Raw genomic sequence first — 27,211 nt, forward strand, 5'->3', positions numbered from 1 at the left:
TCGACAGCAACAGACAGTGCAGCTAATCCAACTCCAAGAGCAGCAGCTACACCAGAGGTTGCCCCTGTACACAAGGGGAAAAGCAAAGAAGAGATACCGGCAGCCTATGAAGGGGTTTGAGCTGCTTCAGAAGTGATTGGCACTGAAGCACAGCTCCTCCTGGCACCCCGGTTGCCCGTGCTGGGCTGGATGTTCAAAGGCAGGGTCTCCTCTACACATCATGCAACCGATGCTACATGGAGTAAGTGGGTTTCACTAATTACCCAATGAGCTCGAACAGGAAATTTCAGTCTCCCAGGCATTGTAGAAGTCATCATGGACTGGCCAGAGGGCAAAGATTTTGGAATGGCACCAGAGGAGGAGGTGATGCGTGCTGAAGAGGCCCCACCATATAATGAACTGTCAGAAAGTGGAAAACAGTATGCCTTGTTTACTGGTGGGTCCTGCTGTATTGTAGGAAAGCATCGGAGATGGAAGGCAGCTGCATGGAGTCCTCAATGACAAATTGCAGAAGCTGCTGAAGGAGAGGGTAATTCGAGTCAGTTTGCCGAGGTGAAAGCCATCCAGCTGGCCCTGGACACTGCTGAATGAGAAAAGTCGCCAGTACTTTATACTGATTCATGGATAGTGGCAAATACCCTGTGGTTGCAGCAATGGAAGCAGAGCAACTGGCAACGCAGAGGTAAACCCATCTGGGCTGCTGCACTGTGGCAAGATATCGCTGCCCGGGTGCAGAACCTGGTGGTGAAGGTACGCCATGTAGATGCCCATGTACCCAAGAGTCGGGCCACTGAGGAGCACCAGAACAACCAACAAGTGGATAAAGCTGCTAAGATTGAAGTGGCTCAGAAGGACTTAGATTGGCAACGTAAGGGTGAATTATTTTTGGCCCGGTGGGCCCATGACACTTCAGGCCATCAGGGCAGAGATGCAACATACAGATGGGCCCGTGATTGAGGGGTGGACTTAACAATGGACACTATTGCGCAGGTTATTCATGAGTGTCTTGCATGCAGAGGTGTGAGTGGTGGTAGAGGACACGAGTTCAACTAAATATGAAACCACTTACATTCATTCATACATTTAAAATTGATTAGCACACTCTTAAACGGGTTTTGGATGGGCCTATTTTGGTTTCAGAGTTTGTTACAGACTTTCAGGACAGATTGTAAGTTCGATGCTGTTACCTAGAGACTAAAAAATGTTTTATCAAAACAAAGATAACCCTGAAAATATTTCTTTTCTCCGGAGGTGAGCCTGCTATTGCCAGCTAACCCAGAGAGTGTGAGGTGTCCTTTACTTGTGTCTTATTTGGTCTGTTGAATGACTTCGTGTCCTAGCTATGTATTCAGAAGGGAAAAAATACAAATACAGGGGGACCAAGGAAATGTGCCAAAATCCCGATACTTGGTGGGACAGCAACTTGTGTGTGGTTACCACATGATGCCGAACAGTGCAAGTGCCTCTCAAGTTATGCCTTATTATCCAAATAAAGTGCTATATTACTTTATTCAGCAGTTCCCGTTACAATTGTGCCATATGTTCTCAGCAAACAGCAGATGTGTGGTCTAACGATTAGCAACAGAACTTTCCCACTTGAGGATTTGGGATAGCGCTAAAATAATCCATGGTTAGTGTTCCATTCATAAAGCAGTTTTAGTTGTAGGTGCTCTTTGTCCCTGCTGTTTGCTTGTGCCGATTTGTATTTCAGAAATGTTTGCCAGTTAAGGTCCTTTCCAGCCCTAACTATTCTATGATACTACTGGTTCTGTGACAGGCTCCTGTGCCCCTGTGTTTGAATCAGGCACTCTTCCTTTCTCCACATGGAAGGTCACAGCTGTTAACAGTGATGGGTTCCCAAACCCCTGCTTGGATTTGTAGTGAAACTAAAATTGGCTAAAAGATGGTCAAAGGCATGATTACATACGTGTAACCTTGGCTGAGGAGGAGAATGTGTGATCCTTGTGACTGAAGAGGGGTAGGGTGATAGGAACAAAGGAGGTGTTTTGTCAGTGGAACTAGTAAGATGTAAAATTCTGTGTTGGTCTGTGCAGTCATTTTTGCACCCTTACTCTAAGAGATGAGTCTAGGACAGAAACAGAGACCTGACCTTAGGGATCTGAGAGAATATTTATTTAAGATTGTAGCAAGGTGAAGAAAATCTAATGTAACATGAAAGGAGGGAGTGTGGCATTTGAATTTGTCTAACTCAAGAAGTGAGAGCAGCCTCGCTTGATCCTGTGGGGCTAGTTACAGGAATGTTATTCATGGGCAGTGTAGGAGGCATCTGATTTTGTGACTGCGCTTTAAATGCTGCTGCTGCAGTCCTTTTTTTCCTGCTTCTTTGGAGAAGCCTGAAGAATTCACAAGAGTGCGATTTCTCTTTGGTTGGAAGGCACTTTGAAACATCCCTGTGCAGAGTAACTTGCCTCTGTCTTTGAATGCACATTTGATATTACATTTAGCTCGGAGCTGGTTTCGCATAACATGCTAATTGTTGGGGATGTCCTAGCGTGCAGGGACAGCATTGCTTGCTCTGCATCTCCTACAATGCCCTGTCCTTGTGCCCCAGCCTTCAGGGATCTGTGGCTGTCTCGTCAGAGAAATGTGCCTCCTCCTCTTCCAAGTCTTAGGACATTTCCTTCTTCTATCTGCAGAATGTCCTCCTGCAGGTAGCAGCTGTGCAGATGCCTCAGGTACTTCTTCATCAAGTCAGGATTTTCCTTCAGCTGACAGATGAACTCGTAGGTCTTGCAGCAGGAGTTGTCCTGGCAGCATGTCCCTGGAGGAGCTGAGGGTGTCTGGCCCATCTCCTGCAAATGACAGGGCAGGGAGAATGGTGAAAAGGGCAGGAGCCTCCTTGGGTTGAGAGCCCTCTGGCTGGGCTTGGTCTCTCCTGGAGAAAGTCAAGTTTGGTTAGGCTTTGCTGGGCAGCGGGATGTGCAAAAAAGCCCTCCTCGGGCAGGCTCTGCCTTCTTCCTGTCATGGGTCAGCGTGTCCTCATTTCCTCCTCTGCAGCCAAGACCCGTCTCAGCCTCCTGCGGTTGGTCAAAGGGCTCTGGAAGAGGCAGATGACATAGGGCACTTGCCCAGGCTTTCTTCTCCACATGGGCTGTTAGTCCTTACCCTGCACATTGGCCCAAGGCTTTGGTGGGTCCTGGCTCCCAGCCATCTGGCAGCATCCCATTTAGCTGACCCCACCACTCACCTCTCTCTGGTGTCTCTTGGCTTTCCTGCAAAGGCACCATATAAGCAAAACCCCGCTGAGCAGCAGGCACAGGCATGACCAGCTCAAGAAGGTCACCTCCAGGGACCCCAGGCCTCCAGTCACTGGGGTGGAGGAGGGCGGAAGCAGCTCCTCAGGGCAGGGCCGGTAGGAACACTGGCTCCCTGTGCCAGTGCCCTGGTCCTGGCGAGGCACATCCCCCATGAGGGTGGCCCAGGCAGGATGGCTGGAAGGGCCGAGGCTGCCGGGGAAGAGACTGGCCATGCAGAGAGCAAGGACAAGGGACCGCTGCAGGCTGAGCATCGCGCTGCTCCCTGGTGAACTGCAGTCTCTGCACCAGCAATCTCACGCTATCACCCCGATGGGAGCTCAGCCAGTCACGAGCAGTGCTGGGGTGATGGCGTCAGCAGTAGCCCCCTTCCATGCTGTCAACAAACGCCCTGTGATGTCATAATGCCTTTACCTGGAACCCAGTAGCTAGGGAAGGTCAAGGCAAAGATGGAGGGTGCAAGCATTTGCGTATCTCAGCTTGTTGCTTTGACTCTGCCCTGGGGGAGTGGGCCTGAGCTCCCAGGGGTTTGTGCTGTGCTCCTCAGTGCTTATTGAGGAGGAGCAGCTGTGCTAGGGCAGGGGCCTTGCCTGGGTACTTGCATGCAGGTGGCTGCCCATTAGATAATTTCATCTTGTTTTCTGAAGATGAATAATCAGAGAACCATAGGATGGTCTGGGTTAGAAGTAATTTTTGTTTGTTTTTTTTCTTTTTTTTTTTTCCTGTTTTTTTTTTTCTTCCAACATCTAATCTAAGTTTCCCGTCTGTCAGTTTAAAGCCATTCCCCCTTGTCCTCTCACTACATGCCCGTGTAAAAAGTCCCTCTCCTGATGTTTTGTAGTCTCCCTTTAGGCACTGGAAGGCCGCTCTAAGGTCTCTGCATAGCCTTCTCTTCTCCAGGCTGAACAAGCACAGCTGTCTCAACCTGTCTTCATAGCAGTGTTCCAGCCCTCGGTTTGTCTTTATAGCCCTCCTCTGGACTCACTTGAGCGGGTCCACATCGCTCTTGTGTTGGGGGCCCCCAGAGGTGAATGCAGTACTGCAGGTGGGGTCTTAGGAGAGCGGAGTAGAAGGAGACAGTCCCCTCCCTTGGCCTGCTGGTCACGCTTCTTTTGATGCAGTGCGGTGTACAGTTGACTTTCTGGGCTGCAAGTACCCATTGCCGGATCATGCTGGGCTTCTTGTCAACCGATGCCCTCAAGCTGTTCTTTGCAGGGCTAATCTGAACCCAGCCTCTGCCCAGCCTGTAGCTGTGCTTGGGATTGTCCTGAGCCAGGTGCAGGACCTTATACTTGGCCTTGCTGAACTTCGTGAGGTTGGCACTGGCCCACCTGTCCATCCCTTGAAGCTCCCTCTGGATGGCATCCCTTCCCTCTAGTTTGTCAAGTGCAGCACGCAGCTTGGTATTGTCAGCAAACTTGCTGAGAGCTTCTTCAGGAATAGTACTGTCTATTTCACCGACAAAGATGTTAAACAGCACTCTTCACAATACTGGCCCTGAGGAGGACCGCTTGTTCCTGGTCTCTACTTGGACATTGAGCCTTTGTCCACAACTCTGAGTGTGACCATTCAGCCAGGTTCTTATCCACTGACTGGTCCATTTGTCAAATCCATACCTCTCCAGTTTAGACGTAACAGTGTCATGTGGGACAGTGTCAAATGCCTTGCGCAAGTCCAGGGAGTCATATAGATATCTGTCGCTCTTCTCTTATCCACCAGCACCCTTGCCCTATCATAGAAGGCCACCAAAATATCAAAGAACAATAAAACAAGGTTGTAGAACAAAGAATAATCAAAGATCACGTTCGGTTTCTGGTAAATCACGAAAATAGAAGGAGAGCTGAAAATATGCAGAGATTCAATGTTGAGCATGTATGCTGATTTTGGGTATTAACAAGAGTTCTTATTTAGAGAAGGTGGTCATAACAGTAGCTTTAATGTCCCTGTTCTGGCTTTTAACTTAGAAGTTTGTGTGGTTTGAGAACTTCCTTGTGTAAGAAACAAAAAGATCAAGGGGTACACAAAAAGTGGAATATGTGGAGATTAGTAGATCTTTTTGTATTCAAATATAAATGCTTGTTGCTGTGGGAAAACAATCACATGTTGTGCTATGGTGTAGGAGGACAATTTTCAGCAGCCATGTTAAGCAGTTCTAACCAGAAGATGTTTTCCTTCCTACTGTGTAGAGTTTGAATTGTGTCACTGTCTTATTTTCATTTTTGTGTTGCTAATTAAGGGACTTTTCCAGAGCTGTATGTCTCAAAATCAGTTTTGGGGCGCCTTTGTGGGTTACTTGGAATTGACACTAACATATAGGGTCTCTTTCTTTATAGAGTTATTCTAGCAGACTTTGTGCAGCTGACAGCTTTTAGATGTCTTTCCATACTTCTTTGTAGCTCTGGGAATTGGGCAGACTTGCAGTGTCACGGGATGGCTTGGTTTGGAAAGGACCTTAAAGATCATCTAGTTTCAACCTCCCTGTCATGGGCAGGGACACCTTCCACTAGACCACGTTGCTCAAAGTCCCATCCAATCTGGCCTTGAATACTTCCAAAGATGGGACATTCACAGCTTCTTTGGGTAACCAGTTCCAGTGTCTCGCTACCCTCATCATAAAAAAATTTCTTGCTTGTGTCCAATTTAAACCTAACTTTTTGTAGTTTAAAGCTGTTGCTGCTTGTCCTGTCACTAAAGGGCATGGTGAAAAGTCTCTCTCTAGGTCTTACAAGCCACTTCCTGAGTATTGAAAGGCCACAGTAGGGTCTCCTCGGAGCCTTCCGTTTTCCAGGCTAAGAGCCTTCTCTTCTCCAGGCTCTCAGCTTTTCCTCATAGGTGGGGGGAACCAGCCTTTGGATCATTTTTGTGGTCCTCCTGTGTCCAGTGTTGTACCCACCAGTCCTTCTGTACCTGAGTCCTTCTCTGCAGGGCTGCCCTTAATCCATTCATCCCATTGTGTGTTGGTACTGGGGGTTGCTCTGACCCAGCTGTAGGACCTTGCACTTAGCCTTGTTGAACTCCATTGTGAATACTTACATAGTAAACGAGGTCATGCAGCTTAATTTACTGAATTTTATTTTCTTTTTACTAATCTCTTCCTCCCACCTCCAACTTTCTTCAGACTTACCAGTGATGGTAAGAGTAGCCAACATATGCTTCAGTAAAATGAGCAATGTGCAAACCTACTTACCTCAAAAGAGCATAACTAAATTAGCAAAACATCTTTAGTCAGAGGTCGGTGATATGTAAATGTTGATATCTTGTAAGTATATATGTAGAAATGGAGTACTATCTACTTCTGAATCAATTTTTTATCTGAAGTTATTACATATTTATGTGCAAACTGTTTACTTATTAAGAGGTAATTGGGAAAAACCCAAGCTCTTTTTTTTGACACCTCTTTTATGCATTCAAAATTGTGTTTAAAAAACTTGGGAAAGCATGGAGACTTGCTATTTAGCTGTCTTGTAATCTAAGTTTTATGTTCAAATGCAGATGTGTGAAATCTGCTTTAGTGTCTCTGATTTTTGGAACTGAGAACCATATGGTATCTTGGTTTTGCATTTCTTAGATCTTCTTAATTGTGGCTGCATAGCAATTAGGGTTGTGCATAAATTTAAGAAAATAATATATTCATTTGTTCTTGCTGTGTAAAATGTACTGAGAATTCATTTCAGCTTTTACAATAACCCAAAAAGGCATTCAGAATGGGGCAATTTGGTTTACAGTTAGCATATAGCTAATTTTATCCTTTAAAGTTTTACCATTCTGTCTTTTATAATGAAATGGTAAGACACAGGATGTCCAAATCATCCACTGAAGAAGGGCTAAATTATATCCTTGTGCACTGATCCAGCAAAGCACTCAGCCTTGGGCTTATGTCCCATTGAAGTCAATGGGACCACTCGTGTTTTGAAAGTTAAGTATGAGATTTTAAGTGTTTTACTGAATAGGGATGAGATTATTCTCAAAGTGAAGCATGTGCTTAAGTGCTTGGCAGAATTGAATTAGTTAGCATCTATGAGTTAGCACAAGAAAAACTGAACCTTTTAGCATGCTTGTTCAGAAGGTCCTGTTTGTGAGTTCCCATTGAGTTTTACAAGCTCTGAGATAATGTCATTAAGCAGTGTGTCAGTAAACTCTTCCATGTGAAGAATTTAAAAAAAGGATTTCTCCTTAGTGAAGCCATGCTGGCTGTCACCAACCACCTTGGTCATCGGATGACTTTAAAACTCTTCCTCATTTGAGCATGTTTTTATCACCAAATTTATATTTTTCCATCTTTGCCTCTTATCTTCCCTTTTTGAAAGGATTTTGCATTTTTTAGCTGTTTTTTCTTTAACGATCTGTTCTAGACGTTTATCTTCCTCTCTAGGTTGAGTGGCGACTTTAATTTCTTTAGTTTCTGAGCATTTTTGTATTTCAATAGTCATCTCTCTTGTTAGCATGCTGCCTTACAAGTTCTCTTGTTTCTGTGCCTTGAGATAGGTCTCCAAACTGCCCACTTGGAATTGACACAGGAGATTTTTTCTGTCATCGTTTCTCTGTTGCTGTTGGCATCCTTGCTCACCTTTATCTGTATCTTTTTTATTTGCTGAACATTTTGATATGTTGGAAATTGTTGGAGGGAAAATGTGGGTTACATGTTACAAAGAAAGAGCAATTTTATCTTCCCAGCAAACTTGTAGGCATAGTACAGACATCTCTGCTCTCTGTTGTCCCACCCAGGAGGCAGAGTACAAATGAATTGTACCCTGTAAAGAAGTTAGATTTTTGATTTGACTTCCAGGACCGACTTAAAAATATTAGCTTTTATAAAAATGCCTTCACAGGCATCCCTGATCTTTCAGAAACTTAGAATAGTTTTGAGAGTTACATTTGATGATAAAGGGGAGCAAATTATACCAACTTGGACATAACGATGGAGTCTGTTTAAAGGCCATACAAAGCTGTACAGCTTTTTTAGTTAACAATGTCAAGGTACATGAGGGACATCTGGGAATGTACAGTAAAAGTGGTACCTGATAAGATTAACTGTCACCTGCTCTGACCAGTTCTGGGGATAATTGTTATAAACTGTTGAAAATGATGGTGGAAGGAGGTTCAAGTTAACAGGTAATTGCCTCAGTTGTGAGAGGCAACATGGTAAGGCAATAAACTTTAGAACAAAAGGCAGGTGTAAAAGATTATCAGTTGATTATGTCAACTGCAGGAACTGTTTTCACCCATTTTGGGCCTATGTGTACACATTCTTGTTACTCAAGAAAGCTGAATGAAACAAGCCTAGTAATTTGTTCATAGCAGGACTGTACAGCTCTCCTTTTCTGGAAACACACTCCCTTAATGCAGTCAGTATTCCTCCTTGCCTGTTGTTATTCCCAAAGGATTGCTTTTCACCATTCCCTGCCTCCTTCACCTTTTCTTGCTACAGCATGTTTTCTATTAAAGGGGGTGCCTGGAGGAAGTATTTGTTTGGGAATCAGTTTTAGTATTTGATTCTTAGGTAATAAGATGAGATCTAAGGATCTGAATCCAAAATGTGAAGTTAAAATATCTAGTAGGTTACAATGTTCCTGGTATAAATGCATCATAATTCTCTGATAATGCAGTAATACTTTTCTTCAACCTTCTATCTAATTGTCTCAAGCTGCTTTTAAAGGACAAAACTATATGTCTGACTATGATTCATGTGTTAAATGAGAGGGATAGGTTCTCATGGGTCACTTGGTCACAGAGCAGATCATTTGCTAAGTAGAGGTAATACAGCTGATGGCTTCAGAGAGCCTTACTCTTCTGCCTAACATCTGGATAGTTATTTAGTACCTGGGGTGAATGGAAACTGTGATAACAGTTCCATGGTACAAGTAGCAGATAAAAAAAAAACAGCAAACATCTTTTGTAAACATTTCTGTGTTGGTCTTTGGCTTGAATGCTAACATTAAGGGAATTCTGTGTTATTTTGTGCCTACAAGCTGCTGATTTCCATTAGGCATTTATTTTTCCAAGGACTCCTGTTAACTTCTATGCTGGGTTTTTGTGTTTTTTTTTTTTGTCTGGTTAGGCAGTTTTGGGTTTGCAGGCTGGTTTATTCTTCCCCTTTCTGTGCTTGCCTTGTGGGCTTAGGCTTCAGTTTTATGCTTAGACCTTCTTAACCTTCAGTTTTCAAATCAAAATGCGTGTCTTTACTATGTATGTGTCAACTTGATGTATGTGTTTCTGGGCATTACTGCTATGGCACTTGATTGTCTTAAAGTATGCTGTACTTCTTGCCACAGAAATATGAGCCACTGTGTTTCAATGTTTAACAGCTTGCAATCAGAATATGAGTATATGAGCACATATTCAGTTGTTGTGGGTTTTCTTCTCTGTTATTGTTTTTATTAGCAAGATGACAGATTGCAATGAGCCTGATTAATCTAGAAGTAATTTTATTTTCAATATAGCGAAAGGGGAATTGCCTGATTCTTTGCTAAGATTCATAGAAGTCTTAAGTAGAATGTGGTAAATACTGTGATTATTTCTAAATGTAGTATGGTTTGTTCCTAAAAATGTATTCTTATAAGTGATGTCCAGTAGAGTACATTAACAAAAAAAAGAAACTAAAGCAATTAGTTTGTAATTAAAATAATAAAATTACACAATATTGGTGATGGTAATTATGAACGTATTTAACATTCGGCCCCATGAGGCATGCATCTTGCATGTGCTAAAGCCTGCAGGGAACAGGAGTCATGTGGTTCTCTTTCATTAGTTTTGTAAGCTGTGAGTACCTTGCCTAGCACAGTCAGTCTGAGGATTATTGGTTCATTTTGCACCACCAGACTTGTTTTGGGGCATGAGTTGAGAATTGTTCTCCTCTGTTGCGCTTACAGGTATTTGGAAAAGGGCATTCTTGCTCCTGTTGCTGGTAATGATTTTTTTTTTTGTGGTAAAATAGTCAACAGCTGCTACAGTGAGGTACTACAATTACCTTATTATTAAAGACCGATCTGTAAATTAGTCGGCCTAATATTAGGCAGAGCTTCCGCAGTTTGTTTTCATGAATACTATTAGCCACACTGATTAATTGTATCTTATTTTTAAAATCCTTTCACTGGATCCCCTGGAATACTTATTAATTGCCCCATCCTTTTCATTGTGAGGATGTAAGGTACACCATTGGTTCCTCTATCTCAGTACTGTTTTCAACAGCAGCTCTAAGCAGACACTTAGGGAAACGTAGGAATGGAGCACACATGTAAGGATCTTCAGAACTGCATGATGAATTTGTTGGGGTTCTATGTATCTGTGATTTTCATTATAATCCATTAAGGGATTTTGTATTTGATCAGCATAAAAAAAAAAAAAAAAATATGCAAACAAAATCCTGCTTCCATCCACTTAAATTGGGATCTGTGTACTAGGAGTGATGAGATCGTACATATCCAAGCATTGCTTTTGCAAGAGTTAAAAGAATTAGGGATGGGGTGACTGAGGCTTGTAGGGATGAAAGGCCACATGGTTTAAGTCAGCATGATTCAGTTCAGTGAAGCCCAGTGAATTTACAACAGATGAGGATTTGGTCCATTTTAATGCAGTTAAGGTCACACATTCAGCTGGTGATAGAGGTAATAAATGACCTCAGCCCTTGTCATTGTAGTTGCCATATATGCAGCAGAAGCAGGCAGCACATGAGGCTGAAAAGCAGCCAGGCTGCAAGATGTGCAGGAAGCTTTAGCATAAAAACTAAAAATTGCTGATGACACTGAAGTCGTGATTCTGGAAGGTAAGAGGAATAGGCACGGGAGAGCAGAGAACAAAGACTTGCAGTTCTGCTGGGACCATGTAGCACTGAGACAGTTATGAGGTGGTTGCTTGAAGTGAGCAAGAGGTATGCATTTGTAATACATCAAAAGCCGGATTTTAGAAGGAGCACATTAAAGCAGAACTTGAATTCATTGCTGACTGCACCACAAACCAACCGGATTCATGCTCTAGAGAAGCTTACGATGTCTTATGAGCCAGCAGAATATTTTAAGGTTTGTGTTTTTTTTTGTTTTTGTTTTGTTTTTTTTTTTTTGTTGCGTGGGGTTGCTGATAGAGATGCTTTGGATGCCTGCGGGAGTTGTAGCCAATATTGGTGTTTTGCTTCATGCTACTGACAAATTTTATGCAGTGAACATCATGGGTACAGAGTTAAGGCGTGTTATTCTCTATTTTCCTCATGAGAATACCAGCTGATCTGCGCAGTGCTGGTCTGTTCCACTTGAATTCCGAAGCAAATGACTGGCAAGGAGACTCTCCGTCTCCTATGGTCCTGGGCTGGCGCTGCTGTTCTCCTGCATGAAGGAATAAACAAGATCCTTTATTCTTTCTAGGTTGCTTTTCCTTTTCAGTTAAAATAAAATACAGCTGAAAGTCAAATTGCTGTCTAAATATGAACCCATCCCCAGTTACTAAATTAGTAATTACTATTTAGTTACTATTAAAAATTACTACTTAGTGTGAAGTCCAACCATAATTATTTTCCTGAAAGACTTAATTGAATGAGATTTTCTACTGTCTAAGCATCATAAAATGACCACCATGTGCATCATGAGTGAGGGTGAGGGGAGAGAAAAATGTGAGGGAAGAAGGATGCCATTTGATCCTTTTGACTGCTACCTAGTCACCAGGCTGCTATCTCTATCCATCAGAGGTCTCAACATCAGTCAATGTCTTTTTGTCCCGTTATGGTATAATTTCCATGTGCACCCAGGTACCTGTGTAAGTCACACTTCTCTTGTTAAAAGTGAGTAACTTATTGCTTACATTACCCAACATTTGGGAAGAGTAATCAGCAGAGTCGATGCTGTGACATTTCATGCACAAAGCAAGCGTATAGTCTTCGATGCTTCTGTTTCCAGGTTATTATTTATACTTGTAACTGTTTCTAATTAACCTGTAAGTATTGTCTATATCAGATGTTGGAAGAAATGCACCGTACACTTCTCCAGAATTCAGATAAGTGGTAGAAGTGAAAGAGATGGTTTCTTCTCTGTTAAAAAACCCAACAAAACATGCTAAAACATGAATGTGACTAACTGCTTCATTGTGGTATGGTCCTTGCCCTGTTTCTGACCTTTTTGTGTCTGATGGTTGAATACGTGAAAGTCAGTTGTTTATTTTCTTCATACAGTCATCTTTTTGGCAGTAGATGATCCCAGCTCTTACTGAAGAATAATTGCCTGGCGGGTGTGTGTAAAGGCTACTCGCAAGATTGTTTCACTTCTGTCCTGCTATTTTCTGTATTATGCTGAAGTGCTTTGAGGTAGTCTTTGATGTGATACAGAGGCACTGTAGGTGGGAGAGAACTGTGTCCCTGAGGTTTCTAGAAATCGTTTTTCCTGGTTCTCTTTTAGTAAACCCACAGTTTACCTAACACAAATGGGATGAATTTCCATACCTGTTGAAAATAAATGAAAGAATGAATTGTGTGTGACCTGTATCAGGCTAACGTTTGCCTTTTGCTAGTTTAAAGTCAAAAGAAAATATATAGATAACCTATTTCCAGTGTTCTTTGAATGCTTGTTGCACTTCTGATTTCATCCCAGCACTAGGGATAGCAGTTCACAGAATCATAGAATAGTTTACTTTAGAAAGGTCCTTCAAAGGTAATCTAGTTCAACTCCCATGCAAGGAGCAGGGACATCTTGAACTAGATCAGGTTACTCAGAACCACATCCAGCCTGATCTTGAATACTTCCAGCGATGGTGCATCCACCACCTCTCTGGGCAACCTGTACCAGTGTTTTGCTACCCTCACTGTAAAAAATTTCTTTCTCACATCCAGCCTCAATCTCCCTCTTTTACTTTCAAACCATTGCCCGTTGTCCTGTTGCAACAGGCCCTGCTGAAGCTTCTCTCCCCATCTTTCTTATGGGCCCCTTTTAAGAACTGAAAGGCCACAATAAGGTCTCTCTGGAGTCTTGTCTTCTCCAGGCTGAACAACCCCAACTATCTCAGCCTTTTCTCACACGACTGTCTTTGGCTGGTATGAGACCAGTCAAAATGAGAGATGGGGTTTGAGGTGTGTGTGGCATCAAATTTCTTTATTGCAAATTTGTCTGCCTGCTTCTTCTCTTGTTTCCTGAAAGCATGGGAGCATTTGTAAATAAAGATAGGCTGGGGCTGCCGGATGCAGGGAATTGGATTCATGTCTTGCCTTAGGATACCTCAGTGCTTGGATTGTGTTCTTTTTTTTCCAGATATAGAAAAGCTATTTCCAGATATACAACGGCTGCTTTGCCCAATCAGTTTTCAGTATAGAGAGAAAAAGTCTGCAGAGTTATACTTATGTTCATGTGTAGACACACATAGTTTTTTAAAGGCCTAGCTCTATATGTTGGGCAGTCTTCTTTTGTTTGTAAAAACTATAGAGAAAAAATAAACTCTGAGTAACTGCAGACATGGTAGTAGCTTATGAAATTTTGCACTGAGAAGACAGTTATGGCTGCTGTTCCACAAAATACATTCTTGAGCTGTGTACCATGCTGTGAGGTTTACATGCAGAAGGAAAGAAAAAAAGTGTTATTCACAAAAGCACATGGGGCTGTTATGTATTTCACTCATTTCATTTGCAAAACAAAATTGCTTCAGTGTCGGTAATCCCACCTTTTTAGCTTCTGCCTTCTACTGTACAGGCATTTGGCTTAGCTTGTATTTTCAGTAAAGGCCTATTAATCCAATCACATTATCATTGATAACATTTAAAGCCCTAAGAACTTATATGCAGGTGTTTCTTTGCTTTTGTTTGAGATGTAAAACAATATTTTAATGGCTTTTTTAGGCTTATGTTCTTCTTGTGTATAGGATTGCTCATAAAACCAGATCACAAATGTCCTAGAGAGACAAATAATATTGGAATAGAATTGAAACAGTATTGAAGGAAGTACTGCTTAAATGCTGAAGACAATATAGTGCTGGAATCTGACTGATGGAAATTTTATGATCTGTGTGGGAGTCACAGGCCATGATGTTACTGGTTGGGCTAAAGGACCAGGACTTACAAGGGCATCAGCTGCATTAGGACTTCTGTCAACTCACCAAAAATTAAAAATATTTATTTTCACCTGTTTTTTTTTGGTGGTTGTATTGTGGGGTAAATTTCACTTCTCTCTAAGTCTGGAGCCAGCTCACCTATAAAGGCTGCGTCTCTCACATGGTCCTTGCCGCCTGTCATGTGGTAGTGCTCATCTGAGGGATGGAGTATGTTTGCAGTTGAAGATTCACATGTTAATTCTGTGTGTTTTGCTTTGTTATATGGTTCTTGATTCAAATCATTAGAGAAAAGGTATCATCTTCTTTAAACTATGAGTGCAGCCTAAAAATCATGCAGCTGTGAAGGAGAGTTGTAAGGAGCAGGTGAGTATTGATGTTTTGCTCTGATATAAGGTTGGGGCCTTTCATCTCTCAGTTTAAACTTGGATAGCTAACTCAGTTTTGTTCTTTGTGTGGAAGATATTGTTTGATGTTTCTAGGAGGTGCATCTTTAAGGAGAGCATCTTCAGGAAAGCTGTGTTCAGAAACTGTTAAGAGATAGTAGCAGGCTGGTTATTTATAAAAGGAGTGTTTGTACAAGCCTATGCATTACAGTTCTCTGTTTAATGAATATATATTCGCTTTGGGTATGTACTCGTAATTATGATAATGGAAAAAGTCACAAATAATTTGGAGTCCTAGATTTTGCCTGAAAGGCAGTGAAAAATGTAACAGGCGCTGACTTGCTTTTTCACACTTGCAGTCAATGAAAGAGGAGATCCACGGCTCCATCTGCTGGCGTTCATACCCACCAGCAAGAGTTGCTGTTCACTGAATGCGCTGCGCTCCGGCACACCTGTGTGAGTAACTGCTTGGCAGAAACTGAAATGCTGTTTTTTTGTTTTTTTTTTTTTTTTTTTTAGCTGGTGGAGTAGATTTGTCTGGAGGCATTGGTGTAATGTTTTGACAATTTTAGCTGTTTTAATATTTGTGTTTTTTTTTCTTTTCTGCTGTTGTATTCACTGAAAGTTGTTTCTTTCTTTTGACAAGTTACAGTAATATATAAAATACAGAGCTGCTTGTATAATTCTTGCCCTGTAAATATATGTTTTTTATATTCATACAACTGCTGTAGGCAAGATAAAGGCCTAATATTGTGTAGTTGGATGGTTCTTCCAAAGATGATTGCTGTAGGGAAAAAATAAGCTCCAAGAGTAAAAAAACTTGGCCTTTTTGTTTTCTCTGGAGATTAAGTACATGACTTTAAGTTATTTTTGAGAATAATTTGCATTTTTCAACATCTTGGTGCAGGCCAGTGTGAAAGGAAACTATTGTTATTTGATTAATTTTAAAAGTTGCTTATAAGAGGAAAAATGTCTTGTTCACATTTTGCCTGTTTTTCATTTGCATTGGTTTCAGCACAGGAGCTCAGGAAACTGTCTGAAGTAGGAAAGATGCTGAAACAGTCCACCATTACTTTGGCTGCAATTAAATGTTTTCAAAACAGTTTACTTATTTTCCTTTAATATATCAAACTTTGTCTTGTTGTGCATCAAAAATCCATTACAATAAAACCAAAATTTGAATGTCTGTCTGTTGAAGCACGGAGTAAACCCTTCAGTTTCAGCAGTAACTGGATTTTAGAATTAAAAAGTATTGTAAAGTAATGGTTTGTGTATTTGACCAAGAATCAGACCTCTGTACAGCATACGGTGTAGGCTATTTTTTGGCTGTTCACATTATGTGATAATGATGTAAAATACATTTTGTCCTAAACAAGGGGCCTGATCTAACTGAAATTTTCATAGACTGCCACTTTTCCTTCATCCTTCTTTTTTATTTGACTACTTGTTACTATTCTAAAAACTACAATAATTTAAGACACACAGAACTTTGTATTAGGTCCTAGATTGATTGTGTAGAATTAGAATTGTTGTCCAGTTTAAGTGTGAAAGAGTTGTCTGAAATAGCATAATAGGATTGCAAAAGTGTCTTTCTCTGCTGTTTTCTTTTTCCTCTGTTGCAGCTTTTAAGAGGGATGCCAGCAGGGGTGAGGGTGTTAGCAGAAAATTAGTGGGTTTGTAAAGCATATGCAGCTGGAGTGAATTTCGCTTTGTGAGGGTTACTTCTATATAGTGGAAAGCACAGCTAATTATATTAAATGTGGATGCTGAAAGGAAACACCTCCTATTTTGCCCATTACAGTATATATATGGCAGTTTATAACACCTCTGCAATAAGCAAAAAAATCAGTGAAAGATTTTACTTCTTTAATATCTGAGGGTATTAATTAATATTAATAATGTTAAAATAGTTTGAAATACATACATTTTTTTTCCTGTGTTGCAGGTAGAATTGTTATTTCAACTCAGTGATAAGCATTGGCAGTTATACACTTCAAAATGTATATGCGTGTGTGTATATGTGTAATAATATATACAAATAATCAAAATATTAATACAGCATTCAAAGTATTTGAACTGTATATGCACATAAGCATTCATATATGCATTTATGTGTGTATTTGTACATGTATGTGTAGATTTTAAGAAATATCCTCTGATAGTTATTGCAGACCTAGAATGAAAGGTGTATTATGATTACTTCATATTTTATGGGTGAGGATTTCTGCTGCTTAGTCAGTAAGAGAAATGTCGATAGTTTGTGCTCTTCCTTCAAGATGCAAAGGAAGAATAACTGAATAAAAACCATTTTGTTATCTGCAATTAGAGATAATGTATTAAAAATTATGACCACCTGGGAAGCTAAGACCATGTATATTCTTAGAAATATTGTTAGGAATAATCTCTATTATTATTTAGACACAGCCTCTGTATTTCCAGTGAAAGTTAATATGTGATTTTTGTCCAGTTTTCTGCTTCCTTCTGCTCTCAACTCTGTGAATTTCACGATTATAAACCAGGATGGCTTGTTCTCCAGTGAACTGAAGAAGTGTGGGCAGGAGAGTGAATGATGGGAGGAAATGCTTTGCCTGAGCATAAGGTGGCTATAGTAATTTGATTTATTTAAAAAATATTTTGCTCATCTGCTACAGTTGTAAAACTGCTTTTGAAAGTTTTTTCAGCAGTTATGATGTCTGCTTAAAATACAAGGAAGAGCCCCCAGAATCTCTAGGCTTGGGCTGTGTGCACGTGCATATATATACATGTCAGCATGCCTACAAGTAGACATTCACAACAGCAAAAAAACCCACAACACAATAGGTCTGGAGGTGGTTAAAGAGCTGAGAGGTTTGTACAGGGAGGGTGGAGAGGATTGCATGCATCTTTCTGAAGTCCATTTTGTAGACAGAGGAGCAAGCTGGTATAACATAAGCCCCTGTCTAGGTTCACAGGGTCTCAGCTTCTCTGTCCTGTTGCCTGTGCTTTTGCTCTTAAGAGTGGTGTAAATGCAAACTACCTTATGTGTCAGTGAAATGGAACAACTGGTTGTGCATCAGTGTGGTGGATATAAAATTATTCTGATAACCTGTGTGTGTCTGTACCATCAGTTTGGTCCCAATCATACTGAATTCAAATCTGGGTTTCAGTTGCAGAACCTGGGCATTGTCTAGGTTGGGGTTTAGCATGTCACCAGAGATCACAAATGACTTGTATTAGTGACTGTTCCCAAACTATTTCTTTCATCTTAAACGACAGAATTGCTTATTGATCCCCAGTGCTTGTGAATATTGTGGCTTTTTGGCAATGCATGTTCAGGCTGGAGCTCTACTAGCTTTTTTAAAAAACAACGTGTTAACAATGCAGAAAGTACAGTCCAGTGTTTAGTCAGAAACAGTCTCTGAACTTACGTGTTACCCTTTCGTTCACAGTAATGTAACATATGTACTTTTATTAATCCTTAAATATTCTTTTCCCAGTTTTAATGTGTGTGTGTGTATATATACTGCGTAAGTACATATATTGTTCGTAGATATTTGTTGTAGTGATCATTAGATGAATGAATTTGTTTTTGAACTTGACATACAAACATTTTTTAGATAAATGACCTGATTTTTATTCCTATGTGCTGAACATCTGCAGCTCACGAAATTGCACTCGGGCATTATAGCTACAGCCTTTCTCATTTGTGCGACTGTGTATCGTGTTTTTATTGCTCCCTCTGTGGTCCTGTCTCTCACAGTGATGGTTTATATAATGAGAACAAAAAGGAGACAGAACTGATATATCTGCTGTGCTGATAAAAATAAGTCTTTGTTGCTTAAATATTTATTAAAAAAAAATCTAAGGGTGTATGAAACACTTTTCACTGATTTCAAACCAACTGCAAAAATAGTTAATTGTGAGCAAGTATGTTACAAGAGGATTTCAGAGGAGTGTTCAAGTGAAACATTCAAGTTCATATCTAGAAACATGTCACCATATTTTGACAGTAAATTCCTAGCACTTATAGTTCCTTATGAAGAATTTTTCGTGATTCATATTTTAGCTTGATTGCAATGCCAGCACTTTTTTTTACTGTAAGGTGATACATACAGCCTTTAGCAGGAGCACATAAAGGAATTAAAAATTCAACTGAAAGTTCATTGAAGAATATTTCAATCTTTTCTTGCAAATATCTGAGTGTTCAGGAGTACAAAATAATGTGTTGTTCTACTCAGATCATGAAAAATCAAGTCTCTTAATAGAGCTTACAGTTTATAAGATGACATGTCCTAAGAACTTGCATAAAAGGACATTTGTATCTATTTTAGCGTGTAGATTTTATACTCTTAACCATGGTGATCTGCATTGTATAATATATATAATATATATATAATGATATAATACCATATATATGTAATATGATATAATACCATATATATGTAATATAGAACTTTTTCATCCACATCTTTGCTCAGCTGCTGGGTTTTCAGTGCTGTCTACTGAATATCACTTTGAAACTCTGTAAGTCTTCAGTAACGCATATGTAACAACTTGAAGCTATGCATAAAATTGATGTTGCATTTAGGTTGACGTAAAGCCTGTTCAAGTGGACTTTGAGGCTGAATAATTTTTTTTCCCTTTTTCCCCCAGATTAATTTATTGGCTGTGAAGAGCCACGGACACTTTGTGCCCTGATGGGGGACTCAGGATCCAGACGATCAACTCTAGTATCTCGATTGCCAATATTCAGGAGAAGTGTTAGCCGGAGACACGACTCTCTTCCCTCCTCACCTTCTTCTGCTAATGCCATTGGTGCCCACACATCCTCCCCATCCAGCACTAACTCCAGCTCAGGGAGCACAGGCAAGCGCCGGAGTATCTTCCGCACTCCTTCCATTAGCTTCCATAACAAGAAAGGGAGTGAGCAGAAGCCTGACTCTGCTAGTCAAAATGCTAATGTCACAAATGGTGCCCAGTCCTCTCTCAGCACTTTTCAAAAACTGAGCTTAGAGGAACACATTAAAAGCAGAGGAAGGCATTCAGTTGGCTTTGGCAGCTCACGTAGCAAGAAGATAACAAGGTCTTTGACAGATGATTTTGACAAGGGAAAGGAGCCTTCAGCTAATAAGAATGTCTTTATAAATTGCATAAGCTCTGGGAAGAATGAGGGTGATGATTCAGGCTTTGCAGAGGAGCAGAGCCGATACTCTGTCAAACATTCCACACGGAAACTTCTCCCTAAATCTTTTTCATCGCACTACAAATTTTCTAAACCAGTACCAGAGAGTCAGTCAGTTTCCTCCGTGCAGCAGTCCAGGTGTTTGCTGGAGATTAAATCGTATGTGGAAAGTGAACCTGTAATCACCAAGTCCTCTCCTCCATGTTCAGCTGAGACGACAGAGTGCATGGGAAGTTCCTTACAGTCCCCACTGCTCTCAGCTGACCTTACAGCTGCCCAGACGCCCTCTGACTTTGTTGCTCTGACAGAGGATTCTGTTTCGGAGGCTGATGCTCTGGGCAGCAATGGGACTGGGGTGCTGCTTACAGAAGATTTTGGCCACAATGTCTCTACCTCTCAGATCCTCAATCCTGTTGCTGCTCCTGCGAGGGAAATGGATTTTATAGAAAGTACTGGCCATTCTACTGGTGTATCTCATGTGAATCATGCAAGCTTATGTAGTGTTGATTCTAGTACCTTATTCAAAGCCTCAGCTGCTAGTCAAACAAAAGTATCATTGCAAGCCAATGAACTACATATCAGCGATGACAGGCACATAGGAGAAATTAACTCTGCAAACGCACATTTAGAAAACTTTGAGTTACAGCATAGAGAAGAACCAGTGATACCCTCTTCAAAGGCACAGGGGTTGAGTGGGGACAGAGATGAAAGTACGCCATCCAAGCACACAGAGGAGACAATTCCTGTAGTGGAGTCTCGGATTGTTCCATGTTCTGAACCTCAGTCCTTTAAACCACAACAGGGTTATGAAACAAACTGTTCTAAAGGTATGTCATGTGATCTTTTTGTTATTGGGTTTGGGGGGTGTGTGTGTGGTTTTTGTTCTCAGTTCTTCTGTAAATATTGTTTGATCATAAAAGTGTTTTGCAGATTTGGAAGTGCTGGTTAGAAAGTTCAAAAGTTATGAATTGTGTCCTCCTCCCTAAATTGTAGGAATTAAAGTCTGTGATTTTTGAGTTCACGTTTTACAGTTTGCAAACACCTGTCAGTGCTGTTTGTAGCTATGCTTTCCAGTGGTAGAAAATTAATTAAGAAAGAATATTGATCCTTGCCTCTTGGTGAAGGCTGAAGATGGTATATTTTTGAGCTATGCCTGTTTTGGACTTGAGCCAAAGGGTTGCATTGTCACAGAAAAACCTTCTTTTATTCCAGTTATGAAAAATAATACAGTTTATCTTATATTGATCTGGGTTTTGAAATTTCCCAATTCTTGCTTGCCCTATTCAGCTAATGATACGGAGTAGCTTGGACTGGATGTTTCTGTGGCAGAGTGAAAGATCCTATTTCTGCTTCCATCTGAAATAACATTGTGCAAGTTCTCATTACGAAATCAATGAAACGGAGTTAATTACTGGCTAAATTTCACACTGGATCTTTAGTTTATGAAAAAGCATTTAGAAATATTAACAAGATTAAGTGGAAAGGCTGTGCCTAGAAATCCCATTCTAGCTAGGTGCAGATGAATAAAGGCACCAGGCCCTTGAGTGAAGGACACGTGTCAGAAGACATTTATCTCTGACAGTTTATTTTCTCAAACTAGACCAAAGACTGGTGCTTTCTTGCGTAACCCTGAGGTTGTATCTGGCAGGCCAAAATTTGTGAGACTTAACACGTCTGCATTTATAGTGTTTGTATTAGAAGATGATTGAGTGTAAACTTATATAAATTCATACCCATCTTTTTTGCTTGGACATTTATAGAGGCATGTAGATAATAATCAAAAAGCAATCTTGCTTTTTGAATCATTTGTCACTTCAAGGCTTGGTTGGATATCTTGTACGAAAACAGTGATATAAAGTAAAATTAATCCACTAAATTAGGTTTCACTAGAAAGGACCTCTCTCCCTCAGACCTTAGTCAATTGGGAGAAAAAACATTTCCATTTATGTATGTTACTGGTGCTGAGCACTCGGTCTTTCTTGCAACATTGGCTCATCTGTAAATGAGCTCATCCTTTTGCATCTGTTATTAGAGAGTACTGCAGAGCAGCAAGTGAGCAGCTCAGAGCGATGTTTGGAAATACACAGTGCATTTGAAACTCATGCATCAGCAGTTGTATATTTAATCTGCATTTCTGAAAAGCAGCTAACTGGAGCTGAAACTGTGACAGCGGGATTTTTGTAAATGGGATTAATGTTCACAGAAACACTAGCGCCAACACTGCACTGTATAAAAATCATGATTGTTAGGGTTCTATAGTGCTGTTCAAAATGTAATTTGGTTTTTTACTTGTGTGGTGAAGAATATATTTAAAATTAGATATTGGCCAAGCAGAGGAACCATTGGAAAAAGATACACAGTCCTGCCATATGAAATGATACTAATATAGTAAAAACTTATATGGCATTCAGTAAGATATGGTTATAAATAGCTATATCTGTTACAAACAAACTGGTTTGAACATTTAGTCTTGCTAAAATAGTATTTAAAACCAGATGTGAATGCAAAATATTTCCATGCGTTTTCTTTGGTAATAGATATTTTCTCTTCCATAGCTGGTCTCACAGCTGATATTATAGATAGCATCATGAACATGATATTAATGTATAAGCAGGTTTGATATATTTCTTACTATAGAAATAATTTATGTAATACTTTTTTGTATTTTTGTGACACACATTTTTTTGAGAAGCCTTACAGAAAATATCAGTTCTCTTGCAAAAGACAAAAGAAGATAAGATATTCTGTGTGGCATTTATTATGTTATTAGGCTTTTCTCTTTCCCCATCTCTAAATTTACCCTAACACCTCGGAATGTAATTTTTCTCCTCTTTTCTAATGTATTTAACTGGAGTTGGGCACTGAGATTCAGCCTGCGCCTGCAGACTGAATTTGGGGGATGAGAATGCAGAGCTGAGCTAGGAAAGCTAAACAGAACCTGAAACCAGTGTGTGTCCTTGTCCTGTGCAGTGATAACTAAGTTGTGGCTTGGCCCTACAAAACATGAACTTGCCTTGGGACTCAGGGTAAGGCAGGTTGGGTTTTGGCACAAATGGGCCGGTGATAGTTTCTCTGGTAGATTTTACTGGACAATGGTTTGGAAGTGTCCTAGAACAGGGGGAGAAAGGAAAGGATGAAGCAAAAGTTCTTTTGGATTCTGTAAGGAGTCATGGACTGGGCTGCAGTGTGCTGAGTGTGCTAGTCATTGAGTGCTCAACAGCAAATTGAGGACACAGGTGACACTTATCTAGATGAGGGGAGTCTGATTTCTATAGAACATCTCTTATGAGATTGCCTTTCAGTGTAAACATTTCAAGAAAAGCAGCGTTCTCATTAAGAAAAGAGCTGTAGAGAGTAACTCTCTAATGATTGCTGGTTGCTTCTCTATTTGTAGTTGATCTTGCCAATAGCTTCAGTCCGTACCGAGAAGGCAGATTTGTTGAGAAGCGACTGAGATCCTCTTCAGAAGGTACTGCTGGAGGCAGTCGGCTGATCATAAAACCAAAGGCTGGAAATACAGAAGAGCTTAACAGCCTACGGAAGCAGAGAGCAAGCTCATCCTCTTCAAAAATGAACAGCATGGTGAGTTTTATTTTCATATTCTCTCAAAAATGAACAGCATGGTGATTTTTCTATGGTTGGAGTAACTTTGATGAGAAGCAGCAACTTTACAAACAATGGATGCTAATAAGGGTGTGTGTGCGGGGACACAACACACACTGTCTCAGGCTTCCAAAATGTGATCCGGGCTCAGATATTGAAAATATTTTTTTTTTAGGGTGTGACATTGTGAAAAGGTTTTCATGCTTTGTGAAGAGATTCTTGTCATGCTTTGGTGATTTGCCTGGGCAAAAAGTAGTGGAAGAGGAAACTGCAGCAAAATTCAGTATGACTATTTCTGAGGTGAAATACAGTGGGCTACTTTGTGGCAGCATTGTGTGACCGTGTTAGTTATTTCATTGACTCTGGTCTGGTATGAGTGAGATGAGAAGCTGAATAGAAAGGAAGTTGTCTGTAAGGAGGCTCACTTGAAAGGTCAGAGCGGTCCCTTTTGAATGGTGACAAGTTTGAATACTTTCACTCTGGACAGAAAGTAAGGAGGAGAGGAAAGGATCTTTACTGAGAACCCTTGAGGGTCCCAAGGACTGGAAAAGTAAGAGAAGTTACGTAACTGCAGAAGATTACTTTTGAGTAATTTCGCTCTTCTAGTGAAATACTAACAGAAGGAACTGACTGATTAACAAGTTTGTGCTTTCCTATAGCCGGTGAGAATAAACATTTTAAGACCAATGTCATTTATACTTATGCATGCGCTCTCTAATGAGAGAGATAAGATTCTAAGATTGAACATCTACAGCAATGGCATCCACTCTTTAGCTTATGGGAATCACTAAAACAAGTTTTATGGCCAGTATTAGTTTGAAATATTCAACATGCTGGCTGAAAAAGAGGATTAATTTTGTATTCTTAATCTGAAAACTTTCCACAGAAAGCAAAAAGCTCTAAGCTCTTACCCTTGCCTAGAGTTTCTAAACAGATGTATAAATAAAGGGGCTTTTTCTTTTCTGGTGTACTTGATAGCCATTGTTACAATGATGCGTGACCAAACACATCCCTGAGAAACTCTGATGTGAACACAAATGCCATTTCTAGGAAAGAATTTTTGCAGTTTTTCAGAGATGTGACACTGATTGGTATAAACGGGTGTTAGGTTTCCTGTTATGTGCTCTTCTAGTGTAGTTTTACAAGCTAATGCTAAAACTCAACAACTCATACCATGACTTCGACAACTTTTATGACTGCATGTTGTTTTGCCTGTCACTAAATGTAATCTTTCTTACCCAAGAAGCTAAGGAAGGCTAAATTGTCTTCCTCTGTGAGATTTGCCCATACTAGTTTCTGGTTGGTCATTTAAAAATTGTTCTCCAGAGAAAGATGCGATTTAGCGTGAAATCCCCTTACAGAAACTGTGTCAGGAAATTGGAGTTTAAGGGTTTCTCAAGAGGATGTGAAATTTATCTTTGATCTGGGCAGATCTTGCCCCTGTGTCTGAATGTATTACCTTAATGTTCCTTTTTTGGCTGAGCTCACAAATGCTGCTGTGGATGGCAGCAGAAAACTACATTAGTCCCAAGGAAAATCTTACTATGTACGGCCAATGCACAACAGATTTTCCAGTGTAACAGTGTCCTGCAGCAGTGGTCACTAAAAACACTCAATAGAATGGAGTTATTTGATGGCTTTTACAGAAATGCTTGCCTGTACACTCACTTTTTGTAACCTGGGCAGATTGGATTGCCTACAGTTCAGTAACAGGAGTATGCTCTTCTTAGCAGTATCAGGTTGTGCAGACTTATCAGTATTTACTGATTAATGTTATACTACCTGAAAGGGTAGGAGGCAAATTAATTTTAGGAAGGATAAGATTTTTCACATCCGCCTTTCTTGTTTCTACATTGTTGACAATTTGTCAGATGAAGTAGTACAGTACTTCAAAATTTATTTTAACAAAACCCTTGATTTTTAAAAAAACTCTTCTTTCTATACACTGGATTATTATACCCAGAGATACAGCATAGAAATCAAGGGGCAGAATTCTTCTAAATAGTAGAAAAACCCCTTTGTTCTATTAAGGTATATATTTATAGCATATTTCTCTGTTTTTTTTTCAGGAAGCTAACATCCAAATATCAATGAATAACATCTTATTTTTCAGAGCCAGAAAGAATATGATGACATTTAAAGATGCTGTTTCATGTAGGCATACAGACTGTTATGCAGATGTAGTTTCTGTCCTAAAAAGCTGGTTTACCCTGGCTCAAGCCTATAAAACTTATCTGGGTTGTTAGACCCAAGCTATTATGCAGATCTCTGCATTCATTTAAACACTAGGCTAGACCGATGGCATAGCACTTCATTCTGTTTAGCCCTCTGTTAGTGGTGGGACTAGGAAGGTGACAGCACAGTAACAAAAAGAAGTAAGCAAAATGTGCATGGGGGGTGGGTGATATTTGAGTCTCTGATTCTTCATGTTTTGTGTATGAAATCCATGTGTTTTGTTTTTTTTTATTCCCCCCACCCCTTCCATTAGCAAGCTTATCCACAAATTGATAAGTTTCTGTTGCAAAATGTTTGTACTGACTGTGTGTTTTTGTAAGGAAATGCTATGTGAAAAGTGTTTCTTTAGTAGGAAGTGAGATACAAGAAGTAATAAACAAAACAAAACCCACACTATCCACCCTCCAACAACCAAAAGTTAAAAGAATAAGATGAGTTCCCTGGAAGGAAAAGGAATTAAAATTGAAGAATTGGAATGTTTTTAGCAATACATATCTAAACAGGAAAAAGGCCCTTTCAAGAAACTTGACACAATCAATTAATCTTTAACACCACAGTAGCAGATTATTGCAAGTGAATGATCATAATGAAGAATAAAGACTCGATAAAGAATTGGAGTTACAAAAACCCCTATGGTTAAAAATCCTAACCTAACTATATTGTATGTCTAGAAAAACATTAGCCTCTGTGGCTATCTGTATTCATTTTCTTCAATTTTGGAAGAAAATGAGCCAAAGGCATTTAAGGGAGGGCAAGTTCACAAGGGATTGCTGAGGCCTCCCTGCCGAGGGACAGCGTTGCTGTTCAGTTCTGCTCTGCAGCATTGAGTGAGTGGCAGCAGCTGTGGATGCTGGTTTTCTGGCATCATCCAGATGTCGTGCAAAGCTGAAGAAGCTTTATAACATGGAAACTTTCCTCACAAACTGAAGAAAGTCCTCCAAGACCCTGTTTGCTTTCTTTTTCTTGCTGTCAGGCAGTGTGGGTTCTTTCTTCTGAGGGGCTAGTGGGAGTGAGGAGCCAGAAGAATTGAAGGGATGATAGATTTTCACAGGAGATGAGAAGCAGGAAAGGAGAACTGAGAAACTTCTCTTCCTTCTAAACAACTTGCCCATCAGAGTGTTCTTGGCATGACTGGCAGTGCATTTTTTGAATGTGATAGGTAAAAGCTTAGATAGATGGATCTTCTTAACACTGAGAGTATGTATCAAACCTTCAAAGACAGTCACCTCCTCCTGCAAGAGTGATATTAACTCACTTGTGAGAAGCTGAAAATAATTTATAATCTGGACAAGAGCAGTGGTACTTGTAAATGAGACTTAAGGAAAGAAAAAAGTCTTACAAAATAACTGAAATTGTGCCAATTTTTTAGTTAAGCAAATAATGAACTGAAAGAGATGGTTGAGATTAACCACTTCAATTATTAACTCTCTGTGTTTTTCCTTAGAATAGTTTCAAATCCATCATTCTTGCAGTGACTGATTTCTGCCACAAGATGACACCATTTCACTAAAAATGGTTTTAGACTTTACTTTTACAAT

At 40.2% G+C, this 27,211-nt stretch overlaps 1 protein-coding gene across 5 annotated transcripts in view; it reads left to right on the forward strand.

Moving 5' to 3' along the window:
• The window catches only part of CCSER1 (coiled-coil serine rich protein 1), a 709,606-nt gene that overhangs the window by 65,591 nt on the left and 616,804 nt on the right, over positions 1–27,211 (forward strand). For all 5 annotated transcript variants that reach the window (XM_062637609.1, XM_062637611.1, XM_062637613.1 and 2 more), the window contains exons 2-4: positions 15,034–15,130; positions 19,307–20,662; positions 23,230–23,417. In XM_062637609.1, the coding sequence (XP_062493593.1) occupies positions 19,351–20,662; positions 23,230–23,417 (1,500 nt within the window). In that variant the 5' untranslated portion in view covers positions 15,034–15,130; positions 19,307–19,350. The remainder of the gene's footprint in view (positions 1–15,033; positions 15,131–19,306; positions 20,663–23,229; positions 23,418–27,211) is intronic.

The sequence above is a fragment of the Pezoporus occidentalis genome, unplaced genomic scaffold, assembly GCF_034315485.1.
Source record: "Pezoporus occidentalis ecotype Australia unplaced genomic scaffold, CSIRO_AGI_Poc_V1 ctg53, whole genome shotgun sequence".
NCBI classification, from domain to species: Eukaryota; Metazoa; Chordata; class Aves; order Psittaciformes; family Psittacidae; genus Pezoporus; species Pezoporus occidentalis.